The following is a 22526-nucleotide window of genomic DNA, read 5'->3' as shown; positions in this document are numbered from 1 at the left end:
CCCCAGCAGAGCTCTCCTTGGTGGGGAAGGGGTGAGAGGCTGATTTCACCTTGGGCGAGAGAAGCACAGCGCTTATCCTCCAGGCTAGCTCTCCACGTCCAAACATTTGGATTTCCCGAGATGCAGCAAGGTGGTGGTGGGGGCGGCTGGAAAGAGTCGAAAGCTAGCGATGTGCACATGTGCACGGGACAGGAAAAGTGGGAGGAGGAGGCAGGGGAGGAGGAAGCAGGGGAGGAGGAGGCAGGGGAGGAGGAGGAGGAGGAGGAGGAGGAGGAGGAGAATAGGTGGCCGTAAACTGAGAGGAGGGAAACGTGTCCCTGGCCGCGCACTGGCAGCTCCGCACGCCCAGCGATTGCGGACTCGCGCTGGAGAGGATCCGAGTCTGGGAGCAGCCAGGCGAGGGCAGCGCGGGGTGAGTAGGGAAGCAGAGGAGGGAGAACGTCTTTCTCCAGGAACAAAACTTTCTCCAAAACGCCAGAAACTTGTTCCTGGGCGTGAGAAGTCCGGGACCGGCGGGCGGGCGCGGCTGGTGGAGACCCACGCCTGGGACCCTGGAGCAGGTGAGTGGGGAAGTCCTTGGAGGGGCTGGAGTCCCTCCTCCCCGCAAAAGTGCCTCAAGACTGGAAGGAAGTCACCAGGCACAATTAGGCAGGGACATGGAGATGGAGGGACTAAGGAAGGCGAACTACTTGAGGGCAACAAGTTGGGGACCCCGCGTGGTTAGGGACCCTGAGATCGGATGCTTAAGGAGGGCAGAGAGATCTAGACTGGCGACCCTGAGGGTGTGGGCAGCGATCGAGGCAGCGGCGCAAGGCGTCGGCGGGTTGGCTTGGGTTGAGGTGCGCGCTGAGTCGGTTGGGGTGGAGGGTTGGATGGCGTCCATCGGGGGACCCTGGCGGAAACCCGAGCTTTAAAAGAAAAAAGAAGCGAAAAGAAAGTTTGCCGGTTTGTCTCGTTCTCACTTGGCTCTAGGGCCGAGTCTGCAGAGCTCCCCAAGCTCGAGGACCGAAACAGCCGATTTCCCGCCGATCCCTTGCTCCGGAGGGAGGTGTGGGAGCGGAGGGCGGGGATGCAACACTGGGTCCTGTGCGCCTAGCTTGCGCTACGCGGGCAGGACAACCCGGGGCGGGTGGTAGGAGGGCCTGGGGCGCCCTGGCCGCGGCCGGACGCTCTGAGCACCGTCCCCCGTATCCCCCCCCCCACCGTGTCCCTTTTCCTTTACCGCTGTTGTGCCCACTTCACGTTGGCCCAGTTTTGCGCGCCTACTGCGCGCGCTCTGCTAGCTGCTGAGCGCAGGGGGCGCCCTGGAGCTGCTTTAGGTGGCTCGGACCTGCCCTTCCCAGTTCTGCCCAGTGTTTGCAAAAGGGAATTCCACTCGGGGTCAAAATGGGCTGCGTAGCTGTGAACTGCCTCGGGACTAGGCTCTGGGGTGCCTTCCTGGTCTGCGGTAGGGGTTTCCCCCAGTTCCACCCGTCCCCACCCTGGATCACACGCGGCCGCTCTTCCCCCGCAGAGCCGGGAGCCAGCCAGCATAGTGTTTGTCAGCAGTAAGGCAGTATTTATAGGCGTTGCTGCAGTCCTGCGCTGTGCAAGTTTCCAATTACAGCGCAAGACGGAGCTCACGCGCGTGGATGGGCTGCACTTCTGCTTCCGAGGCCAGCAATGGCAAAGGTCTGCGCCAGAAGCTCTGGACATCCCTGCTGGGCCTGAGTTCTGACCTGTAGCACAAGCGATACTTGCAAAATCAGATGGCCCATACTTGGACCAGGGCAGTCCAGTGACAACCGTGGTGCCTCGCCTTCCATTCCCCCACCTCATGCAAGTTACGGAGGAACCTTGCAGGCTGCCCAATTTGACCTGCCTTTGGTGGTCTTGACCAGAGCAGGTGTGCAGCCGAGATGTTTCGTTCTCCTACAGGCCACAAAGCCCCAGAGTGCTGAGCTCTAGTAAACTGCAGCAAACTGGTCAGGAGGGGAAGTGAAGCCTGCAGAAGCCGATTTAGCATGCAGTTTTCAATTGAGACCCCCTTGAGGTTCCCAGTACAATTCAGAAAGACTCCCGTTGTGAACTCCAACAGGTCATTCTGGTTGCAGTAGGGCCCCCGAGCGAGTGATTTGTGTAGAATGTCGCCTTGTAGATAAGAGAAGCAACATCTTCAGTTTTCCCATCCCCAGCCACTGACCTTTGTATTTTATTGATGTTCCTAGCAGCTGGAACCATTAATGTGTAAAGGAAGAAAGGAGCTAAAGGAAGCATAGACTACGCACCTCTTAGCTTAAGCTAGCTTGTTTTTCATGGATTAGACCTCACTTCTGTCAGGTCCAGAGAGACCTAGGAGTGCCGATGTACATTTGCTTCAGGGGATGTGATTGCAGTAATGTTCTGTTTGAACACAGTGAAAGTGTTCCCCTTATCTAAAAAAGGAGGATGTTGCAAACACTTGTTGAGGTCTTAATGTCAGACTTCGAAGTAGGACACTGATAGCGCATGATCCTTACCATATACTGATGGAGGGATTGTTACCTACCCATTATAGATGGCACGCACCGAGGCTTAGACAAGTTGTCTAAGGCCTCGCAGGGATGTAGCTCAGAATGGGTCTCACTTTGTTACTCCAGGCTTGTGGGTTGGGGATGATTTTCCCTTTGATTCCCCAGTAGTGGATTATATCGTCTTGTGCTTGAGTCCATTGGTGGGTTTTAATTTTGAAATGTTACAAGTTAGCCCAATTTTGTCCTAATTTTGCCTTTGCAAACCTGCTGTACTCTCAGAAAACCTTATGCTGAGGGTCCAGACTTAAACGGTATAATCTTTAGTTTGTTCATCCATTTAATGAATGCTCAACATAAAAGCCACCTATTGGTAGATTGAGTTCGTTAAGAACTCTATAAACCTTCATTTTCTTTTTTCAGATTTCTCTGTCCTAGCAAATTGTGGGTGTGTGTGCATATGTTTCTCTGTGATTGTTTCTTTTGTATTGTCCATATACCAAGTTAAGGGGTCAGGGAGATGGCTCAGTAGAATAAGCACTTGCCTGGCAGGCACAAGGGCCTGAGTTCAATCCCCAGTTCCTAAAAAAAAAATTACTTGGGGGGGCCTGTCCTTAGCTCAGTTGTTTAAGCGCCTGTTCATGCAAAGGCAGTCAGGAGCAGGATACCACAGTTTGATCCCCAGTTCCACCTGCCTTAACAGACCTGTCCTTCAGGCAGCCTGAGCCACCAAAAAAAAAAAAAAAAAAAAAAAAAAAAAAAAAGACTCTTCTTTCCTTGTCTTTTTCCCTCATAATTCTTTTTGCAGGGCTAGATCAATATAGTCAATGGGAGAGACAGCCCCTGAGTAACTCTAAATTGGTCCTATTAGGGACAATCTGCTCAGGGCCCCCCTTCTATCCCTGTCTTGGACAGAAGCTTTCTTTCCACCAATAACCTCCCCTCAAAATAAATCAATAAATGAAATAAAATTGTCCTATGTTGTCTGCCATTAAAAATGTGTTCCTCAGAGCTGCTTGTCTATATGCAGAAAGTAAGTACTTAGCAAAGGCAGTACTTGTAGGTGTAATCATTTGTTAGCAACTCAGTGTGAATTAATGTCTCCGTGGTGGAACCTAGAGAACAAACTATTTTGTACAGGACAACAGGGGTGGAATTTGGGAACTGGGGAGTGCTACCTTGATAAGCAGAAGCCATTGTTTAGTAAGGAAGAGCCCACACTGGGAGCCACGGAGGGTGGGGACACACATGACAGGAAGCAATGATGGGACACCTCAGGAGAAGTGAACCTGAGGTGATTGACATTTTGGCAGGGTCAAAGACTTGGCAGGGTCCAAGATTTACTTTTGAAACTCATGTGATTGCAACCCACTGACTGAATAGGTAAGTCAGGTCCAGCTGTGACAATGGTATTTGAGTCTCCCCAAAACCTGGGCATGTAGCTATTATTTTCTTTATTTTAAGAAGCTCAGAGGGGGCCGGGGAGATGGGTCAGTGGAATAAGCGCTTCCCTGGCAAGTGCAAGGGCCTGAGTTCAATCCCCGGTTCTGCCAAAAAAAAAAAAAAAAAAAAAAGCTCAGAGAAGTGTGTTAATTTCCCAGTGTCACATAGACTTTAACTTGAGCCTCTGGATCCTGCCTGTACATTAAAAAAAATTAAGAGAAACTCTTTTATTTATTTGGTACAGGGTCTCATTACATAGCTAGGACTCATAATGATCCTCTTGTTTAAGCCTCCCCAGTGCTGGGATTATGGTTGTGTGCCATCACACGCAGTTTCGGTGATTAGCTTGGTGCACCCAGGGTTCCGGGGCAGGCAGGCACAGCATGTGGTACTGGGGATTGAACCTGGGTCCTTGTGCTTGCCAGGCAGGCACTTAGACCACTGAACTATCTCCCCAGGCCCCTTCCTGTACATTTTTGTTACCTGTTCTTAAAGGCCTTTCATGCGGAATCCAGGGTCTCAAGTTCTCAAGAAGCACTAGTGGCTTATATGGAAGTTTCTGGAATAGAAGTCAGTGTCAAATCAATGTGGGACATCTAAAATGAGAGGCTAGAAGGTGCTTGTACAGTGGCAAGTGAGGCGACACTCTGGAGGATTTCACCTTAGGTGCAGGAGGTAGTCCACAAGAGGCCAGATCAAGCCCTAGGGCTGTGGAGATGTGGAGAATGATGGGGCTCGGCCGGCTGGGAGGGAAAGGCTGTTCCTGCCAAGCAAGCTCTGGTGATTGACAGCTGGGATGAGGTTCCCAGAGAGGGAGAATGGGGGCGTGAGTACCCTCATTTCTTGGAATGCCTCTGTTATTCAGTGCCAGTTTAGGGCCGCATAAATTAGGGAGCCTGAGAGACCTGTTTCATTTTCACTGGACTTAGCTCTTTGAGGTACCAGCCCCCCAATCTCCCTCTTTAAATATTCTTTTCTTATGCTTTGCCAGTTTATGGCCTTTGTAGATCAATCCTTGGATTCATTTAGGGGAGAGAGAAAGAGAGGGAGAAGAAAAGCAAAGGTTAGTGATTACCTAAATTGGATTAAGTTCTGTCTGGCAGCATTTAAAGAAATACTGCCTGTTCTCTAATTACCGTCAACTAGGAATTTAAACGGACTATTAAATTTAAGCTGACTTTTTTAACTGTAATACTTCCAGCCATAACATATTCTGGAATTTTAGAGGCTTTTATTGTGTTCATCAAATGTGTAGAGGATGTTCTCTGGCTGCCCATCCCCCCTTCAAAATATTTCCATAGCAGGATAATACACGATATCAGTCTATTCTGGCTTCATTAAAAAACAGAAGCTCGTGTCCAAGTTCAGCTGGCTGGCATCCTCTGGAGGGCTGAGCCAACTGAGTTCGTTCATAAAGGTCGTAGAGAATGATGGAATTCATCAGATCTCTCTTTTTAATCTTTTATTCATTTATTTGGTACAGTGTCTCGCTGCACAGCTCAGAGCGATCCTCCTGTCTCAGCCTCTCCAGCGCTGGGATTACAGGTGTGCACCACCATGACCGGTTTCAGTGGCAAGCTCAGTGGTACCAGGGATTGAACCTGGGTCTTTGTGCTTGCCAAGCAGGTGCTTAGACTGCCTGGCCCCTCTAGCTTCTTTTGTTGACTGCAACCCAGGGGGAGACCTGGTAAACATCCAGCCCCACCACTGCCTACCCTATTATAATTATTTGTACCACTTACCCCACATATAATTCTGTTACATAAAATCATGTATTTATTTACAATCTGTCTCCCTGGGCTTTCATTCGTTGTCCCTTTTCTCCATTTTCAGGTGCCAGCAAAGAGCATCTCCATACACATCAGTCTTCAAGTTCTTTTTTGTTGACGGCCAGACCTCACAGTACCCTCAGTTTTTCTCGTCTCCCCTTCCTTTGCTTTTGGAGAGCTTTTTCTAACTTTGCTCTCTCCTTGTGGCACTGAATTGTGTGTTTTGTGGAGGGCATCTCTGTCAGTACATTTGAGTCCCTTGAAAATAAGAAAATGAAAGCACCTTTTTCCGAGATCTTCAGTCTTTGATGGAGGCTGGAATAGAGAGAATAGCTGAAAGGAATTGTGTCTCTCTTGGTCCCGAGTACTGAAAGCAAGAAATCCGCCATTGGTTCTGTGGGCCTGTTTTAGTCTGCACGAGCTGCTTCAGACCCCGTCGCAACCTGTTTGTGACCTCAGCCACATAAATCCTCAGGGTAAACCTTTTTACACTTGCTGGTTTGATTCTAAAGACTTTTGGAACCCTATGGAGTGTATCAGCATCATTCCCCAGAGGGCTCTAGGGGGGGGGGGCCACATGGACGGTTGCCACCTTCGTCATTCCAAGCACACACAGCTTTCTCCGTGTGAGAGCCCTGTGGCTGTTTTCCTTGTAAAGTATCTGGAGGCAAAATTAATGGGTAAACATGGTAATCCTCTGTACTGTTTGGGATAATTCTTTTTTTTTTTTTAAACATTTTTCAAGAGCAGAACAATCGGTTCTTTTCAGGCCCCAGAAAAACTATCATGACCTCTCCTTCCACCCCTCGCCCAGCATACACCTCCCAAACGTCAACGTCGGTTTTTTCAGGAAGGCAGAGTTGTTGAATGAACTCAAACTTTGGTTCCAACTGTCATTGGAGAGCTAATACTGGCCAGAGAAATCGAGATCTGCAATCTGGTATCTGTTCTGCCACAAATGAGCTCTGTGGCCGTGACCCAGTTTCTCGGATGCCCTGGGCCTTGCTTTTCCTATCAGCAAAGCAGTGATATTGTCCTGCTATGGAGGAGCCTTTTGCTGTTGGGCAAGGGAGCTCAGTCCAGAGCAGTGCTTCTAGGGCTGGGGAAATAGCTCTGTGGTCTAAGTGTCTGCCTGGCAGGTGCAAGGACCTGGGTTCGAACCTCATAGTGCTGGCTCCAGAACCCTGGGCGTGCTATGCCGGCCCTGCAACTGGGTGTGATGGCATACACATGTAATCCCAGCACTGGGGAGGCTGAGACAGGAGGATTTCTATGAGTCTGAGCTGCGTGGTGAGACCCTGTGTCCAATAAGAAAGAAAGAAAAAGGAAAAAGAATTAAATCAAAGCAGCGCTTGTCAGCGTGCACATGGATAGCTTGGAGATCTTGCTGGGCACATGATCAGAGGCCGGGGGTCTGGGCTGGGGCGTCAATCTCCAGCTGCGAGTTGGTGTTACTGGGCCAATCCTCAGAGCACGAGGTAAGCATTGTTCCCCAGAGTCCTGGCCAGGCTTCCACAGCCTCAGCCCTGTTGATGTTTTGTGCTGGAAAGTGCTTTGTTGTGAGGCTCTGCACACTAGATACCCTCTATCCTTATCCTCCACAGCGGAGACAACCAAAACTGGCCCCGTACATGCTGAATGTCTCAAGGGGACCAGAAGTCACCCCAGTCGTGAACACTGGTGTAGACCAGTGTTATCAGCGTGGTTGTACATCAGGCTTTCCCAAGGAAATTTGCTACCAATTTCCATAGCCAACTGCAGGGCTGATGTGTCAGTATCACCAGAGGAAGGCCGAGGAATCCCTCCAGCCGGCTCCTCTTACCTGTGATCTCTTTTACTTGGTTTCTTTTACCCACAAGGATCCATCGTTCCAAAATTTCAAATGGGAAATTCCATAAATAAGCAATCCACACTGTTTAGGTGGCTACGTCGCGCACGCCCCTCTGAGTGGCATGGACCTTGTGCCCTTCTAGTCCATCCTGCTTGGGATGGGACCTTGCCTCTGTCCAGCGTATCCATGTTGTATACCCCACCTGCCCCTTATTCACTCAGCAGCCAGCAGGGTTATCAGATCAGCTGTCACTGTTGTGACAGCTCTTAGGTTCAAGTAACTCTTGTTTTACATCAATGACCCCTCGAGGCAGACTTTTATTATTGGATGTGACGTATGATCCAACAATATGGTGAATATTGAAATAAATTTACTATACTTAAATACACACTGCCATTTATCCCTCTCAACATACCTGCCTCCCTTGCTTTGAATCCAGTATCCCATCATTCTGGCCACTTTCTGAAGCAGTTCTGGAAGTCCTCTTTCATGGTGTCCTTAGTGGTGCTGTATTGGCCACCTCCAAGTCCTGAATTGGCTCAAAAGATTTACCTTTCATGATCGTTTTGACTTAAGAGAAAAACAAGAAGTTACAGGATGCCAGGTCTGGTGGGTAGGTGGATGAGGACACACAGTAATATTTTATTTTTGAATTTTAAAAAAATCTTTGTGTTTATTTATTGATTTGGCACAGAGTCTCACTATGCAGCTCAGATTCATAGTGACCTTCCTGTCTCAGCGTCCCCAGCTCTGGGATTACAGGTGTGTGCCAGCACACCTCGGGGCTAGCATGGCATGTGGTACTGGGGATCGAACCCAGATCTTTATACTTGCCAGGTAAGCACTTAGACTGCTAAGCTCTCTCCCCAGTCCCGAGGTAACGTTTTCATTTAGTAGAAATTGTAAAAATTTTAAATCCAGTCAGTCATCAGAAAACGTGCATGAAAGGGGACTTCCAGAGCTGCTTCCGAAAGTGGCAAGAATATGGGATCAGTGTGCTCAAAGGGAGTGGGAGTATTTTGAGAGCAATTAATGGCAATGTGTCTTTTCCTGTAATAACTTTTTATTTAAACATTTACTATAGTTTTGATCACAGCTTGTATTGTAATGATTGTTCTGTCATTATTACTAGCCTTATTGTATTTAATTTATAAATTAAATTTTATCGTAGGTGCATATGTAATAGAATAATTATAGCATATGCAGGGATTTGTACTGTATAAGGCTTCCCACCTTCACCTGGGGGTCTTGGACAGTATCCCCTGTGGATAAGGAAGGACAGTTTACTCTTTTTTGGCAGGGAAGGGTCTACAGGGTGTTCAGGGTCTCACTACTAAATCGGACTCTAGTGAGTCTCCTGTTTACAGCCTCTGAAGAGCTGGGATTACAGGTGCGCATCACCACGCCCAGTCTCAGTTGCTGTCTCAATGTGTCCCAGGGGTGGGGCCGGCACTGCAGGCTGGGGGATCAAGACCCTGGCCCCTGAGCCTGCTTGCAGGCACTTTAATCTGCTGAGCTATTTGGCTGGCCCGACAATTTACTCTTTAATAAAAAGCTGGTGGAGGTAGCTTGGGCTCTTCTCTTTGTCATTCTGGGGGAGGCCCTAGACTTAGGTTCTGGTACTATAGCTGTAGAACCACAGGCAATTTCCTTAAATGCTTTGAGCCAGAAAATTTTCCCTTCAAAAACAGGGATGATAATAACGTCATCAAAGGGAATAACCTGAGAAAGAGCTCTAGTAATCCTATAAATCGTGTGTGGAAGGCAGAGGGAGTGTAATACCACAAGCCTCTGAAGGGTTTTCTTTTTTTATTGGCTCATTACTTTAGTTTTCCCAGGGCTGCGTTCATTTTCCCACCGGCTTAGCTCGGCAGCCTGCACAGCCTCTCTCTGTCTGTCATTCCCTTTGCTCTTGTGGTCACAGGCAGCCTGCAGGTTCTCCACTCGCTCTACTAACACAAGGGTCTCCAACTGGTAACCCATGGGCCAGACTTGGCAGCAGATGCTTATTGTTCGGCATGTATCCTGCTTTGAAGAGGCAGAAGAGGATTATTTTCTTCAGTGTTGACATAGAAACTCAGGTTTCCAGCTTTCTTTTCAAAAACCAAAGGAAGACAAGTGGCTCTTTAGTGCACTGCAGTCCCCTACCTAGTCCTCTAGATGCAGTATATTCTCAAACTTGGCCCTTATAGACATGATTTATCATTGCTTTTGGAGACTTTAATTTCTTTTTCATTAATCAGGACCAATTACTTGTTCTCTTTCCCTGCATGTTATAGCATTTTTTTAAAAAATGCGTTTAGTATACAGGATACAGGGTCTACAGGGTCTCACTACATAGATCAGACTCATGGTGATCCTCCTGGTTTCAGCCTCCCAACTGCTGGGATCACAGGAACATGCCACCATGTCCAGTCTCCGTCCCTGTCTCAGGGAGCCTTGGGGGCCGGGCCAGCACGGCACTCCAGGGATCGAACCCTGGCCCTTGCACTCTGCCTAAGCAGGCGCTTTAGTCCACTGAGCTATCGGGCCAGCCCCCTATGCCATAGTACTTGTAAGAGCTCACTTTGCCAGCCAACGTAGTAGATATTTACTAGCTATTTGTTAAAATGTGGTTTACATCTCAGCCTGCTGTATCTTAGAAGATCTTGCATACTCTGTGAACTTTTAAAGCTCTTATAAAGCCTGTTTTATTCTTCACAGAATTTCTTTTCTAATCCTCCGTGCCCATATCCTTTAAAGTGGTAGGTGAGGAAACGGAGAACCTTTTCATCCAGTTGCCCTTTCATCAGCTTTGCCTCCCAATTCTACAATGGGATTTAATGTTTCTGCTGCAGTTTGGTCTCCATTGCCTATCTTCAGTTTCAGTGCCTGGGGTGGAGTTGCATTTATGCTATTTTTGGGGGGGGCGGGGAGATGGCTCAGTAGAATAAGCGCTTCCCTGGCAAGTGCAAGGGGCTGAGTTCAATCCCCGTTCTGCTGAACTATTTTTTCCAGATATTTCTAGCAACAGCCTCTGCAGTGGGGGAGCAGATACTTTATTCTTCTTTGTCCCAGTGGCTTCCGTCACCTAGATCCTTGCACGCACTGGGCGTCCAAGTGTTTTGTTGAGTTAAACGGACTTGAATTGACCTCATGCCCTTCATGAGAAGACCACAGTGGAATGTTCTATGCGGCCCATTTTATCCTTGGTTACACCACCTGGAGAGCTTTCCTTGCCCTTTTCTGCCTCCTTGTAAAAAGCATTTCATCTTATTCTGCAGAGAGAGGGAGAGAGAGGGAGAGAGAGAGGGAGAGGGGAGGGACGGAGGGAGGGGGAAGAGAGAGACAGAGACTAATTTTTTTAGCAAATAGCACATTTTAACCTAGAGCATATATTACCACCTTTGAAGCACTTACTGGCTTTCACCCCGTCTCACCCACCAGAGTTTAAGTATGTTACGCGTCAGAAGTGTAATTGCTCCTCTAATGGTCAGTCCCAGCTATTGCGTGTGTCTAGACTTTCTGGCTTATCATCTGTAGCCACTGCAGAATCATTTTGGATGGCATTTACGGGCCGCACCCGAACAAGCCGCACTCCAAGAAACTCGATATTTAAAGTGGCTTAGCCATGAGTAGATATGTGGCATTTCCCACAACTTCGCTTGACTTGTGCCAAAGAAGGGGATGCTTCTGATGATTATACAGTGGTTTGCAGGCCCAAGTGGGGATGGGATGCTATAATTGCACCTAGGTGGAGCTGAATTGTCGGTGTTCTGCATCCCCGGACACGTAGTGAAACACTGCTGAGAGGACGAAAAGCCTTGAACTTGTATCTGACTTGCTCTAGTACTTGCTGTTTGCCCAAATTTGGATGCCTAGACTCTTCTGTCTGGTTCAGAGTGCAGCTCAGCACAGCTCCAAGGACATTGTTTCCTGCTTCCTGTTGAGCCTTTTCTGTCATCCATATTTGACCCCCGACATTTTTTTCTTTGTATGAGTCTGTGGGGCCCTTGGCTGGCTTTTGTCTTCTAAGAGCTGTGAAGGTTGGGCCTTAGTCCAGGCGAAGTGTTCTGCTCTGCAGCCTGCACCACTGTTCTGCTCTGCTTGGAGATTCCAGCACCAGTGAACACAGCCAGGGACCCCTTACCACACGGCCCAGGTCCACACCCCAGGGAGATGCTTAGGTGGACCCGAGTTCCAACAGCAGTGAATAGGGAGTTTCCAATCTCTCAGAAAGGAGAAGCCTGCCCTTCCTGCAAACTTGGAATGCCACTTTTCATACCTTTATTTAGAAATATTGGTTTGGGGATATGGGTCAGTGATAAAGTATTTGCCTAGCATGCATAAGGATCTAGGATCAAATTCAATCCCTAGATATAGTTATTTATTCTGTGCTTTCTATGTGCCCAGAGCACAGTGGTGAACAAGCTCAGCAAGGCTTTTGCCTCTAAGGAATTTCCATTCTCCCAGGGCTGGTCAGAGACTCACCCAGTAAACAGGCTGATGGCCTCAGCTTGCACAAACCAAGTCTTGTGCAGGTCCTAAAATAAAAATAACCTTAAGAATACACCAACCTAAACAAGTAGTCTAGGGTACATGTCTGCGTGAAGACTCTGGGTTCAGTTCACATTACTGAAGGAAAAAAATCAAAAAAAGAGAGAAAAGTCTTCTTCCTGTGGAGGGCAGTGAGCTGCCTGCTGGGGTGATACGCTGTTGGTGATGCTCATGGAGGGACTTGGTGATGCTCATGGAGGGACCCGGTGACGCAGGCTCCTGGCCCTGTGGTTGGCAGCTGCGAGTGCTGTATAAAGCCGGGGGCCAGGAGCTCGGGCTTGGAATCACGTGGCATTTGAGCCTCTGCCCTTTGTCATAGTCTTGTGTCTTTGGGCAAGTGAGTCCCTATGCTTATTTTTCTTCATCTGTAAAATAGGAATAATGAAATACACTTCACTGTTTGGGCTGGAAATTATCTGATGTAATGAGCAGGCCAGGGCCTGCCCATTACAACCAGCTTCTGGCGACAGTTATTATTTTGTGATGATAAGGACAGCAAAATAGCCATGCTAAGCAACGGATCTGTCAAAGTAGTCCCACTTCTCTGGGAATCCTACATCCGACTTGGTTTCCATCCAGTGGGCTGGCGGCAGCGGTGGGGGCGGGGTGGTGGCGTGGAGTCCAGACCTAGTTTCTGTGCTGGCTTGGAGGGTTCAGCATGTCTCTTGTCGGTGCTACCCGGGGGGCTGCTGGCCTGCCCCAGCTCTGTGACTAGTGAATCGGGGTGAGGGGGTGGTGTTTCTGGTTTCACAGAGAGATCAAGGATAGGGCAAGGTGAGAGAGAGAGCTTTGTGTTCAGAGGTCGGTCAGGTAGATGGGAGTAGGTGGCAGGGAGAGCTTGGGCTGGGTGCTGGCTCTGGGGTTGGTGTCCTGCCCCATGTATGCAGCTCCCAGGTGAGGGCCTGAGAACCGGATGAACCACATGACCCTGGCCAGGGAGGGGCCAAATTTTTAATCAACTGCTAAGCCACCAAACCCAGCCCAGCGAAGTGACTCGTACCATGCAATAGTGGCTGGTAAGGACAGGCTCATGTTACACCCAGCATAGGCTCTGGGTAAAAGGTCTGAGAGGCTGGGGACCATAGCTGCACCAACGCAAAACAGTGGTTGCAAGCCTATATATTTGGATCCCAACATACCAGTTGGCTCCGTCAGTCAGTTGTAGCATGTACAAATCAGGTGATCGTAGGGATTTTGAAAAATTTGTATTTAGGATCTTTGCTGGGGAAAAATCAGATTGACCCAAACTGGGAATTTTTTTTTTTTTTTCCTGAGATGTCCAAAAAGGCCAAATTGAACTGAGTAGTGCCTGTTCCCTTTAGCCTGAGTGTACCGCCTTGACGCAGGTGGTAGATTCCTGCATACCCCGTTCACTCGCCACTGGTCATACCCAGCTCATCTGGCCCATTTGTGATGTATGTTGTAAATAAAATGAGATAATATAAAATAAAGTATTTTTTAAAGAGGAAAGACATTGGTTCTTTTTTTCTTTTACTTTTCTGCCAGTGTTTATTTTCTGGCTTGTGTATCCTGACCCATTGTGAAATAAGTGTCAAGTAAATAAATTTACACTAGGGCTCAGTTGTTTAAAGGATAGCTCAGTTGTTTAAAGCACCGCTTAAATAAACACAAGCAGGCACATAGGGCCACGGTTTGATTCCCAGCTCCAGAAGCTGTATCAGACCTGCCCTTAAGGCAGCCTGAATTAGCCAAAACAAAACCCTCCTTCTGAAATAAATTTGCACTAAATGAATGAGTGAATGGACTCTAACTAAAAACACCGACTTGAGCCCAGAAGCCAAGTTCAAACCCTGAGCTCTCCTTCAGTGCTGAGTGACTCTGAACAAATCACCTCGTCTGTTTTTCATTTGTTTGTCTTTTTAGCGGCGGGAAGGTGCAGAAAAATCCGCTGTGGTTCTTGTATAAAGTCAAGCAATGCGGTTTCACATTTCACACTATTCAGAAAGTACAAAAAGGCTTGCAGAGACCTCAGCTCCATCCTATCCCTTCCACCCCCTTCTGACTTAGGCGAAAACCAGTATTAGCAATAGCTGGTTCATCTTTTTTTTTTTAACATTTATTTATTTATTGTGTGTGTGTGTGTGTGTGTGTGTGTGTGGCCAGCTCAGCCCACCAGGGGGCGGGGCTGGCTGGCATGTGGTGCTGGGGGATCGAACCGCGGTCCCTGGGCTTTATCCAAGCTTGTTCCAAATAGGTGCTTTAGACCACTGAGCCATCTCTCCAGCCCAGCTGGTTCATCTTTGCAGCGATGTTTTATGGACACACAGTGAAATACATAAAGGCTCTCCTTTATCCTTGTTGCGTAGATGGCCACATAAAATATGCGTAGGTCTGTGCCCTACTCTTTTTGTTTGGTTCATTACCCAGAAAGCACCCTGGGTGGCACATACGGGCTTTCTTCTTTAGAGCTGCATAGTGTTCCAGCATGCAGGCTCTCATGGGGCACATTGACTGGCCTCTACAGGGCAGCATTTAAGTATTTCCAGCCCACGGCTTGAGTAAAGATGGCTGGAATGAAAAACCCAGTTCCACACATCACTTGATGTGCTGGGGCAAAATTCCTGGAAGTCGAGTTAGTCAGAGGCCACGACTTTTGTCATCTGGTTGGCTCCATTGTGGTCCAATTTCCCTCCATTAAATTTGCTCCATACCGCTCTCCCTCCAACAGTGTGTACAAGGCCCTCTGTCCCTTCCACCTGCTCACCTGCCAGTTTTGGGAGCTTAAGGGGGCTTTATGAAGAACATAGTGTTGATTGAAAATAGTAATACTAGCTGCAACTTTCTAGGTCTCTACTCTGAGACTTGCCACCATTCAACTTATCCCATTTTTCTCCATGTCAACACTGAGATAACTATTACACCCATCTGGTAGGTGAGGAAAGGGTCTGATGACTTTCCATTCTATTTCATTGCAGGTCACCACACCTGTGTCCATTTGAATACACTGATGAGATACGTGGCAGGGGTCTGCTGACCTACTGGAGCTCAGTAACGGTGACTTTCTCATCGTTCTGAGCACTAGAAACTCACTTTGGCTGCCGTGAGACGGAGGATGGGGCGGTCGAGCTAAGCAGCTGGTCAGTGTCTACTTCCTGATGTTGTGGAAGGATCCTGGTCTTCACTCCCATGCTCAGGACCTGGGCGGGCGCTCCACGCTGGGCTCTGGCTGCAGACACACCAGCAGGGTACGTGTCAGGTGGCCCAGCTCTCTCGGTCCTTGGGGAACTGGCTCCTCCAATTCCAGGAGATCACACTGGGCTGTGTGGCTCAGTTTTCTTTGACTTGATTAATTATGCTCAGAATGGCTTTTCCTGGAAGCCTCAGAGTCATTAGAAGCCACCCACTTCTTTATTTTCACTTGTTGTGCCATCTTTCTACTTCCCTTTTCAGAGTCGAAGGCCGGAGCCTCACTGGAATTCATTTGCATTTTCCGCTAAGCACACTATATTCTGCTTGGGACCCAGCAGACAGAGCTGTGCCCTGGTCCCCAGGCCTTGTCCTCTGTCGATCTTTTTCTCTGAGAAACACATCCTGGATCTGGGTTGCAGAGGTTTCAGACAAACCTGTGAGAGGTGAGTCTCAAGGGCCAGGCGGGGAGGCAGCCTGGTGACCCTGTGATTTCCCAGCAGGCTTTGCGAACCCAGGACCTCAGCTGTCCACAGAAGCTAAGCAAACCCTTTGGCTCCAAAAACCTGGTCATGGAAATCACTCTCAAAGGACAGTGTGAGTGGCAGTGGTCCTTCGGAGAACACTGACCAGCACTTTCATTTCTTCAACTTGGAGAGAGGAGGCCTAGAACTTATTCTGATAGTCATGATGTTGATGGTGGAGGTAGTGATGGTTATGGGCTGAATTACGTCCCCAGCCAAAAAAAAGTCATACCTTGAAGCCTTAACCCTAGCACCTTATAATATGATTATGTTTGAAGACGGGGCCTTTAACGAGGGGACGACAGTCAAATGACATTGTTAGGGTGGACACTACTCCTGTCTGACTGTGTCCTCATAAGAAGAGGCCACACGCAGGGACACCAAGGCTGTAAGTGTCCAGGGGGAGACGCAGGGAGAAGGTGGCCATCTGTAGACCAAAGAGGGAGGCAGCAAGATCAAATCAGCCCTGCTGCTGCCTTGACCCTGGCTTTTCAGCCTTGCAAACTGGGAGAAGATCCATGTCTGGGGCCACCCAAAAGGCGGTGGCGCTTTGTCACGCTGGCCCCGACAGGAGTTCCGCGGTGGTGGTGTGATGCGGTGTGGGACACGCACGCACTGCGCACTTTTCTTCAATCATCTCACCCAACCCTCGTGTCCATGCTGAGTTGTCTGTCCCAGGTTCCAGGAAGCAGGGACACCAGACCAGCCCTCGTGCCCCTGCCCTGCCCTCCGTTGTCCCTGCCGGCAACCCTCAGAGTCCCAGGGCCTGTATCTACAGCACCTGACAGCCAGTCTTTCTGGTTGTTGTGTGTTAACTCCAGTGTCAGCTTTTTGGTGCAGAAGCTGCGGTTCAGATCTGTCCACAGTCATGCACTGAGTGTATTCATTTGTGGTGGCTGCTTGTACAAATTACCACGACCTTTGCGGGTTAAGACCACAGAGATTGATTCTCTCAGTTTCACAGACTCCAAGGCTAGAACCAAGGGGCGCCGGGATTGGGGTCCTTTTGGAAGCCCTACAGGAGGCTCTTTTTCCACTTCCAGCATCTGCTGGCTGCCGGCAGTCCCTGCTTGTGACCGCAGCACTCTTATCTCTGTCTTCATGACATCTTCTCCTGAATGTGCCCTTCTCTGTCTCTCATCTCCTCTGCATCCCACTTGGGAAGGGGCAACAGTTGCCTCTGGGACATTCCAGGGTAAGTGTCTGGCCCCAAGGCCTTCCACTTCACCACTTAACGTAATAGTCACAGCTCTGGCATTAAGACGTGCAGGTATTTTTTTAGGGCATTTCCCCCTGCTGACTGCAGTAAATGAATGGCAGAGTGAGGCTTGATGTCAGAACTCCTCTGGCTCCAAAGCCTTGAGTGACAGGAAGGGGCCGCTGGTCTACTGCGTCTCTCAACGTGCTTCATGCAGTGCTGTTTCTGCTGTAGCTCAGTTTGGGACTGGAATCACAGGGTGAGCGGTTCAGGGCTGCTGGGCCTTTGACACAGCAGCTGCGCTCCTGAATACCTGCCCTATAAAAGCTGCCATGTGGTCCCTGAGACTTACTTTGCAGTAACAAAAACTGGACACTTACTAAATATCAGCCCCCCGGGGACTGGCTAAGTAACTATGACATCACCTAAGCTGCCATTCAGAAGAATAAATTAGATTCATACATAGTGGGGGGGGGGAAGAGCCGTGTTGTGTTATTAATACAGATAAAACTACCTGTGGTCCCTATTAAAAATCAAATAAAATTAAAATTCAGTCCTTACATTGTGCTAGCCGCATTCTAGGGGTTTGGCAGCTGTATATACCCTGGATGGTAAGAGTTCTAGAACATTCTTGTCATCTTAGAAAAACACTGTGAAGTGGGCAGGAAGAGCACTCACTTCATGCTGTAGATGGAGGTAAATTCTTTTTTAGGTTCCTGGGGATTGAAGTAAATGCTTTCACACTCCCCTGCCTTAATTTTTTTTTTTTTTTAAAAAAAACATTTTGAGTCATGGGAATTTAGCTCAGTGGCAAGTGCCTGCCTGGTAAGTGTGAAGTCCTGAGTTCGATTCCTGGTACCAAAACAGAAACAAAAACAAATATGAGACAGGATCTTGTTAAGTCATTCAGTTGCCCGGGCTGGGTGAGAAATGACACTTCTGTTGCCTCAGCTTCCCAGCACCCTGGGATTGCAGGTGTGCTTTGCCACACCCAGCCTGCTTTTTTAAAAAGTAGTAAATAAGCACATATGCTATTATCTGAAAGGCAGGAACACACGGGGTTTCCGAGGTAGCATTCTATTAAGGTGCTAATAGTTTATTACTATTTAAAATGTAAGTGTATCTGTATACTCTTTATGATAATGAAAATATCATAAAATATATAATATATACAAAATCCCCACACACACATAGAGTGGCTGCTCCTGGGGTGGCAGCCTGGCCCACTAGGTCTGGGCCCTTTCTGAGGCTGTGAGGTCATCAGAAGAGAGGGAAGGGTTGCTGTTTCCCAGTGTGGTCATGGCTTGGTGGTTTAGAAACAACAACGGTGTTGTTTTGTTTATTTAGCCAGTGCTTAGGCAGCACTTGCTGTTCGCCATGTACGGTTCCAAGCACTTGCCAAATATTTACTCACGTAGCCATCCTGCAACTCTGAGGTCCTCATAGCTCCCCCCTCGGGGGAGAAAATCAAGCCCCAGAAGTCAAGTAACCCACCCAAGGTCGCATGGCCAGGAAGGGGTGGCTGCCTCGTGAGAGCAGTCTGTGTTCTCACTGTCCTCCCGTCCACATCAAAGAGGGCTGTAGGGTTTTTTAGGACAATGTATTTACCTCAGGGGCCTGAGATTTCTATTTCAATATCAAATCTCAAGAGTGATGCTCCTGACTGACTCATGAGTGTTGATTTCATTTATGGTGGAGTTTGGTAGCACAGTTCAGTGGAGAAGCATCGGGGAACTGGGCTGATTGCACCACCAGTTTGTTAAAGACTTGCCACTCATGAGCTGTGTGCCCTCGATGTGTGGCGGTTGGGGAGGTTCTTCCCATGGCGACAGTGCCTAGCACCCTGTCAGGCAAGTAGCCAATGCCTTAGCAATTTTCATCTTTTCATTCAAGTGTGCCCAGAGATGAATAGGGTTGCCTTGTAGGGCCCTGAGGATTTTCTAGATCAGGCATCAGGGAACCTGAGTCCCAGCCTGTCCCGACCTTCTCACACTCTGGCCACCCTGGATAACACCTCATCTGCTTTGACATCTCTGATTTGTCACATTTAGGTCAGGCCAAGCCCATGCCAGGAGGCTGGCTCCATAGCAGGTGGACACAGGGTGTGTGGCCTTTCCCTGTCCTCCTGCCAGCCCCCAGAGGCTTCCTCCCATGGTTCCCTGGGGCAGCCCCTTGGCTCTGTCCCCAAGTGGGAACTGTGGGGACTACCTGGCAGGATCTGAGAGGGGCAGAGTTTGGGAGATGGAAAATGAGTCAGAGGAAGCTCCTTGCTGGTGTGCAGCTTGGTTCTGGGCCCAGCAGCTGCGGGCTTATCCTTTGGCTGCACACATGCCTTAAGTGAGGACAGCTGTGATATGGATGGGGAGGTACTTTGCTAGATGTTGAGATGCCCAGGGCAGGGCCCAGAGAATGTAAGCTGAGGTATGGAGGGGATAGGAGCTGCCCGAGGTCCCCTGAGTCTCACGTCCTGTTTGGGCAGTGAAGGCAAACAGTTCGTTCTCTTTCCTTTCCTTCCCTGTCCAAGTGCTGTGATGTGGGGGCAGTGCCACTACCCCAAGTTTAAGATCCTCATAAAAGGAGTTAATATCCTGTAATGACACAGTTGAGCCATGCTTTATGGGTCCGTTTAAAGAAGGGTGGTGAAATAGACTGGGCCTTAACTGGTGGGTGGGACCTTCACTGGTGGGTGACACCCTGCACCAGCCAGAGCGAGGGAGCTGCAAGGAGACTCTCGCTTTTATTTCTCCTGCACCTCACTCACTGGCTTGCATTGCTCTTTATAAATTCCCTATCTGGGAGGGGACAGTGATGGAGACAGACTCTCTGTGAAGCTTAACAAGCCTAGGATGACTTTCTCAGCATCGAGTGATAAATTTAGTAACTACCAATTCATTCTGAGCATGGTGTGCAGGAGCAAAGACTATATAAGAAAATGGTACCTAAATCCTCTTTGTTTTACGAAAAAAGTTAAGTGGTGGGAAAAGCCGCTCCTTCTGTGGCTGTCAGTAGTACAAGTCCAGTGCCACTGTGCCCACTGAGAGCACCTCCTCGTGGGTGTCTCCTTGTGGATGTCCTGGTACCTGCTTGACTCATCTCCCTCCTTTTCCAATCATGGTGGTGCGTCTAATCTAGTTGGTGTCTCTGCTGTCCTTCTTCAAATAGCTGGAGCTGTTAATTTTTCTCCCCCTGCCATCCTGAAGGTTAGCACTTAGGGCTGGAAGCTCTCTCTCTCTCTCTCTCTCTCTCTCTCTCTCTCTCTCTCTCTCTCGCATTAGTTTCTGGGAGTTGGAGACAGCTGGGGAGAGAGTTGGCAGAGAGACCAACTATTTCTGGGATAAACCTATTAAACCCTAAAGAAGAGGCTGAAGTATAAGGAGCGTTGCGAGTTCAAGACCAGGGCTAGAAAGTGAGCCCAAGGCCAGCCTGACCTACATAGAAAGGTCCTGACTCAAAAAGACCAAAACAAACAGACAAAAATAACCCTAAAGAAAAGAATGACTGCCAATCAAACAGTCAAACTTGGGGTGTTTCCTGCTGTCCTTCACAGCAATATGAGATCCAGACTCATCTAAAGTCATTCATTTTTAGACTTTGGCTTCACTGAGCAATAAGGGACTGAAATTATAGAGCCAGAGGTGCTGAGGTGAGGAGGAGATCCGTCTGAAGAGACAGAGGTGCCAAGGCCATGGGTGTGTCTCTGTGTTGGGTGTGTCACCTGATCTTACTTTATCTCTCCCTGGCCTATGACACTGTTAGTACCCTGGAACTTTAGACTCTGTGTGTCCAAAAGCCACTCAAGTTGGAGTGACCAAGTTCAGACTTGAACCCAGATTCATTTCGAAGCCAGTAGTACCTTTATTGGTGAAGCCATAAAGCCTTGTGACCTGCTGTGCTGGAACAGTACGGTATTTATGACCTCCGACTCTGTAGGGTGAGATGGATTTAGATAAGCAGTGAGGAAAAGGGAGAGAATTCTGTGCAAGGTGAACAATCCGAGCAGGAGTATTGATGGACAGGAGCCTGATAGGAGCAGTGCCTCCTGCTTGTGAGGCCCCAGGGCTAGCGTACGCGTAAGCGCTCAGGAGATATGTATTGCATGGATGAATGCACAAATAGTTACCTTTCCTACAGGCTGTGACTCTCTACTAGGTAAGAAAAATCTTCAGCTGGTCTACTTTTTATAGTGGTGAATAAACGTTCAACTCACAGATGGGTGTGTGGTAGCACACCCCTGTAATTGCTGTCCACTGGGAGGCTGAGGCAGGAGGGCCTCAAATTGGAGGCCAGCGTGGGAATTTAATGACATAGTGAGAAGTCTCTTAACATTGAATGAATGAATGAACCGGGCGTGTAGCTCGGGGGAAGGCTATTGGCTTCAGTTTCCAATACAGTCCGTGAGTGATGGCAGATGCATGGAGGTGAGACGTACCTGAGAAAAGAACTGGTTCTGTTACTGGGTTTTGGGTGCTGGAGTCTTCTTCTAGAGTTGGTTTCCAAGTTTTTGCTGTTTTAAACAAAGAATTGGTAGTGACTAGCTCAGAAGGTAGCGAGAGTTTACATTAAAAGTAGGAAGGGAATGGTATCCTGCAGTGTGAGTTTGGGCCGAGTAAAAGGAACATACATGCACTAGGGGTGAGAGTGGAATCCTGTGGGTGAGAGAACACGGTGGCAGAGGGCTCAGGGCCACTGGCTTCCTGTGTCTCTCACTTGGACCGTCAGGCCTAGTCTGCCCTCGCCATAACCACTGGAGTTTTCTGGAGATGTCCACGCCAGGGCTTTGGGAACTGTTCTGCTTGGGTCCTGGGACTCTGTAATTAGGTCGCACCTGCCTCCCCAGTGGGTTGGCCCAGCCCTAATCTCCTGCCTCCATACTTTGGGAAATACCAAGTCATGCGGATGGATTGCAGGCTGGAGGGACAGCGGCTCCTGGGTTCTCCTCAGCAGTGTCTACAAAGCCTTCTCTAAGTCACAGCGCCATGGGACACCCTGCACCCCCAGTTAAGGAACAGGAACCCCAGAGGCTGATGCTTCATGACGGCTTGGGTGGAGAGCCCTAGCCAGCCTCCCTGGAGACATGGTTGGCTCAGCCCAGGAGATCTCAATAAAGTCTGCCCTCTCTCTTCAGGTGTTGCCTAAGAGTGTGTTTTTCACAATTACGGAGGGCCAGAAGCAGCCCTGAAGCAAGCCTTTTCTGTGGGCAGCTGGAAACATCTGGTCCTATAAAGACAAAGCCGACCCTTTGCCTGGACTTATGACCCGTGGCTTCGCACCCAACCTGCTCACCGAGTGCCACAAGATGGGCTCCTTCCGCAGGCCGAGGCCGCGCTTCATGAGCTCGCCGGTGCTCAGCGACCTGCCCCGCTTCCAAGCCGCCCGGCAGGCTCTGCAGCTGAGCTCCAACTCGGCCTGGAACAGGTGAGGAGCTGGGGGTGGGCTGGAGCGCTGCGGGGGCTGGGCAGGACCAGGGGACATCTGGGGCCTGGCTGACCACCCACGCTTCTGGGATCTCGGCTCTGGAAAGTGCTGACAAGGACAAGAGATGAGTCTCTTCCTTCCCCTTCCCCCTCCCCTCCCCATCCTCCCCTCCCT

General features: G+C 49.1%; 1 protein-coding gene across 5 annotated transcripts in view; it reads left to right on the top strand.

The window, feature by feature from the left end:
* Positions 1-321: 321 nt before the first annotated feature.
* The window catches only part of Prr5l (proline rich 5 like), an 83866-nt gene continuing 61661 nt past the window's right edge, over positions 322-22526 (top strand). For 2 of the 5 annotated variants that reach the window (XM_023710776.1, XM_004627040.2), the window contains exons 1-4: positions 322-560; positions 15005-15274; positions 15480-15661; positions 22063-22352. In XM_023710776.1, the coding sequence (XP_023566544.1) occupies positions 22189-22352 (164 nt within the window). In that variant the 5' untranslated portion in view covers positions 322-560; positions 15005-15274; positions 15480-15661; positions 22063-22188. Of the gene's footprint in view, positions 561-8349; positions 8370-15004; positions 15275-15479; positions 15662-22062; positions 22353-22526 lie in introns of those variants that run through there. The other 3 variants (XM_023710775.1, XM_023710773.1, XM_023710774.1) reach the window with 3 other exon arrangements.

The sequence above is a fragment of the Octodon degus genome, unplaced genomic scaffold, assembly GCF_000260255.1.
Source record: "Octodon degus isolate 3935 unplaced genomic scaffold, OctDeg1.0 scaffold00018, whole genome shotgun sequence".
NCBI classification, from domain to species: domain Eukaryota; kingdom Metazoa; phylum Chordata; class Mammalia; order Rodentia; family Octodontidae; genus Octodon; species Octodon degus.
The sequence above is the reverse complement of the archived record's forward strand: the minus strand, read 5'-3'. Positions and strand labels throughout refer to the sequence as shown.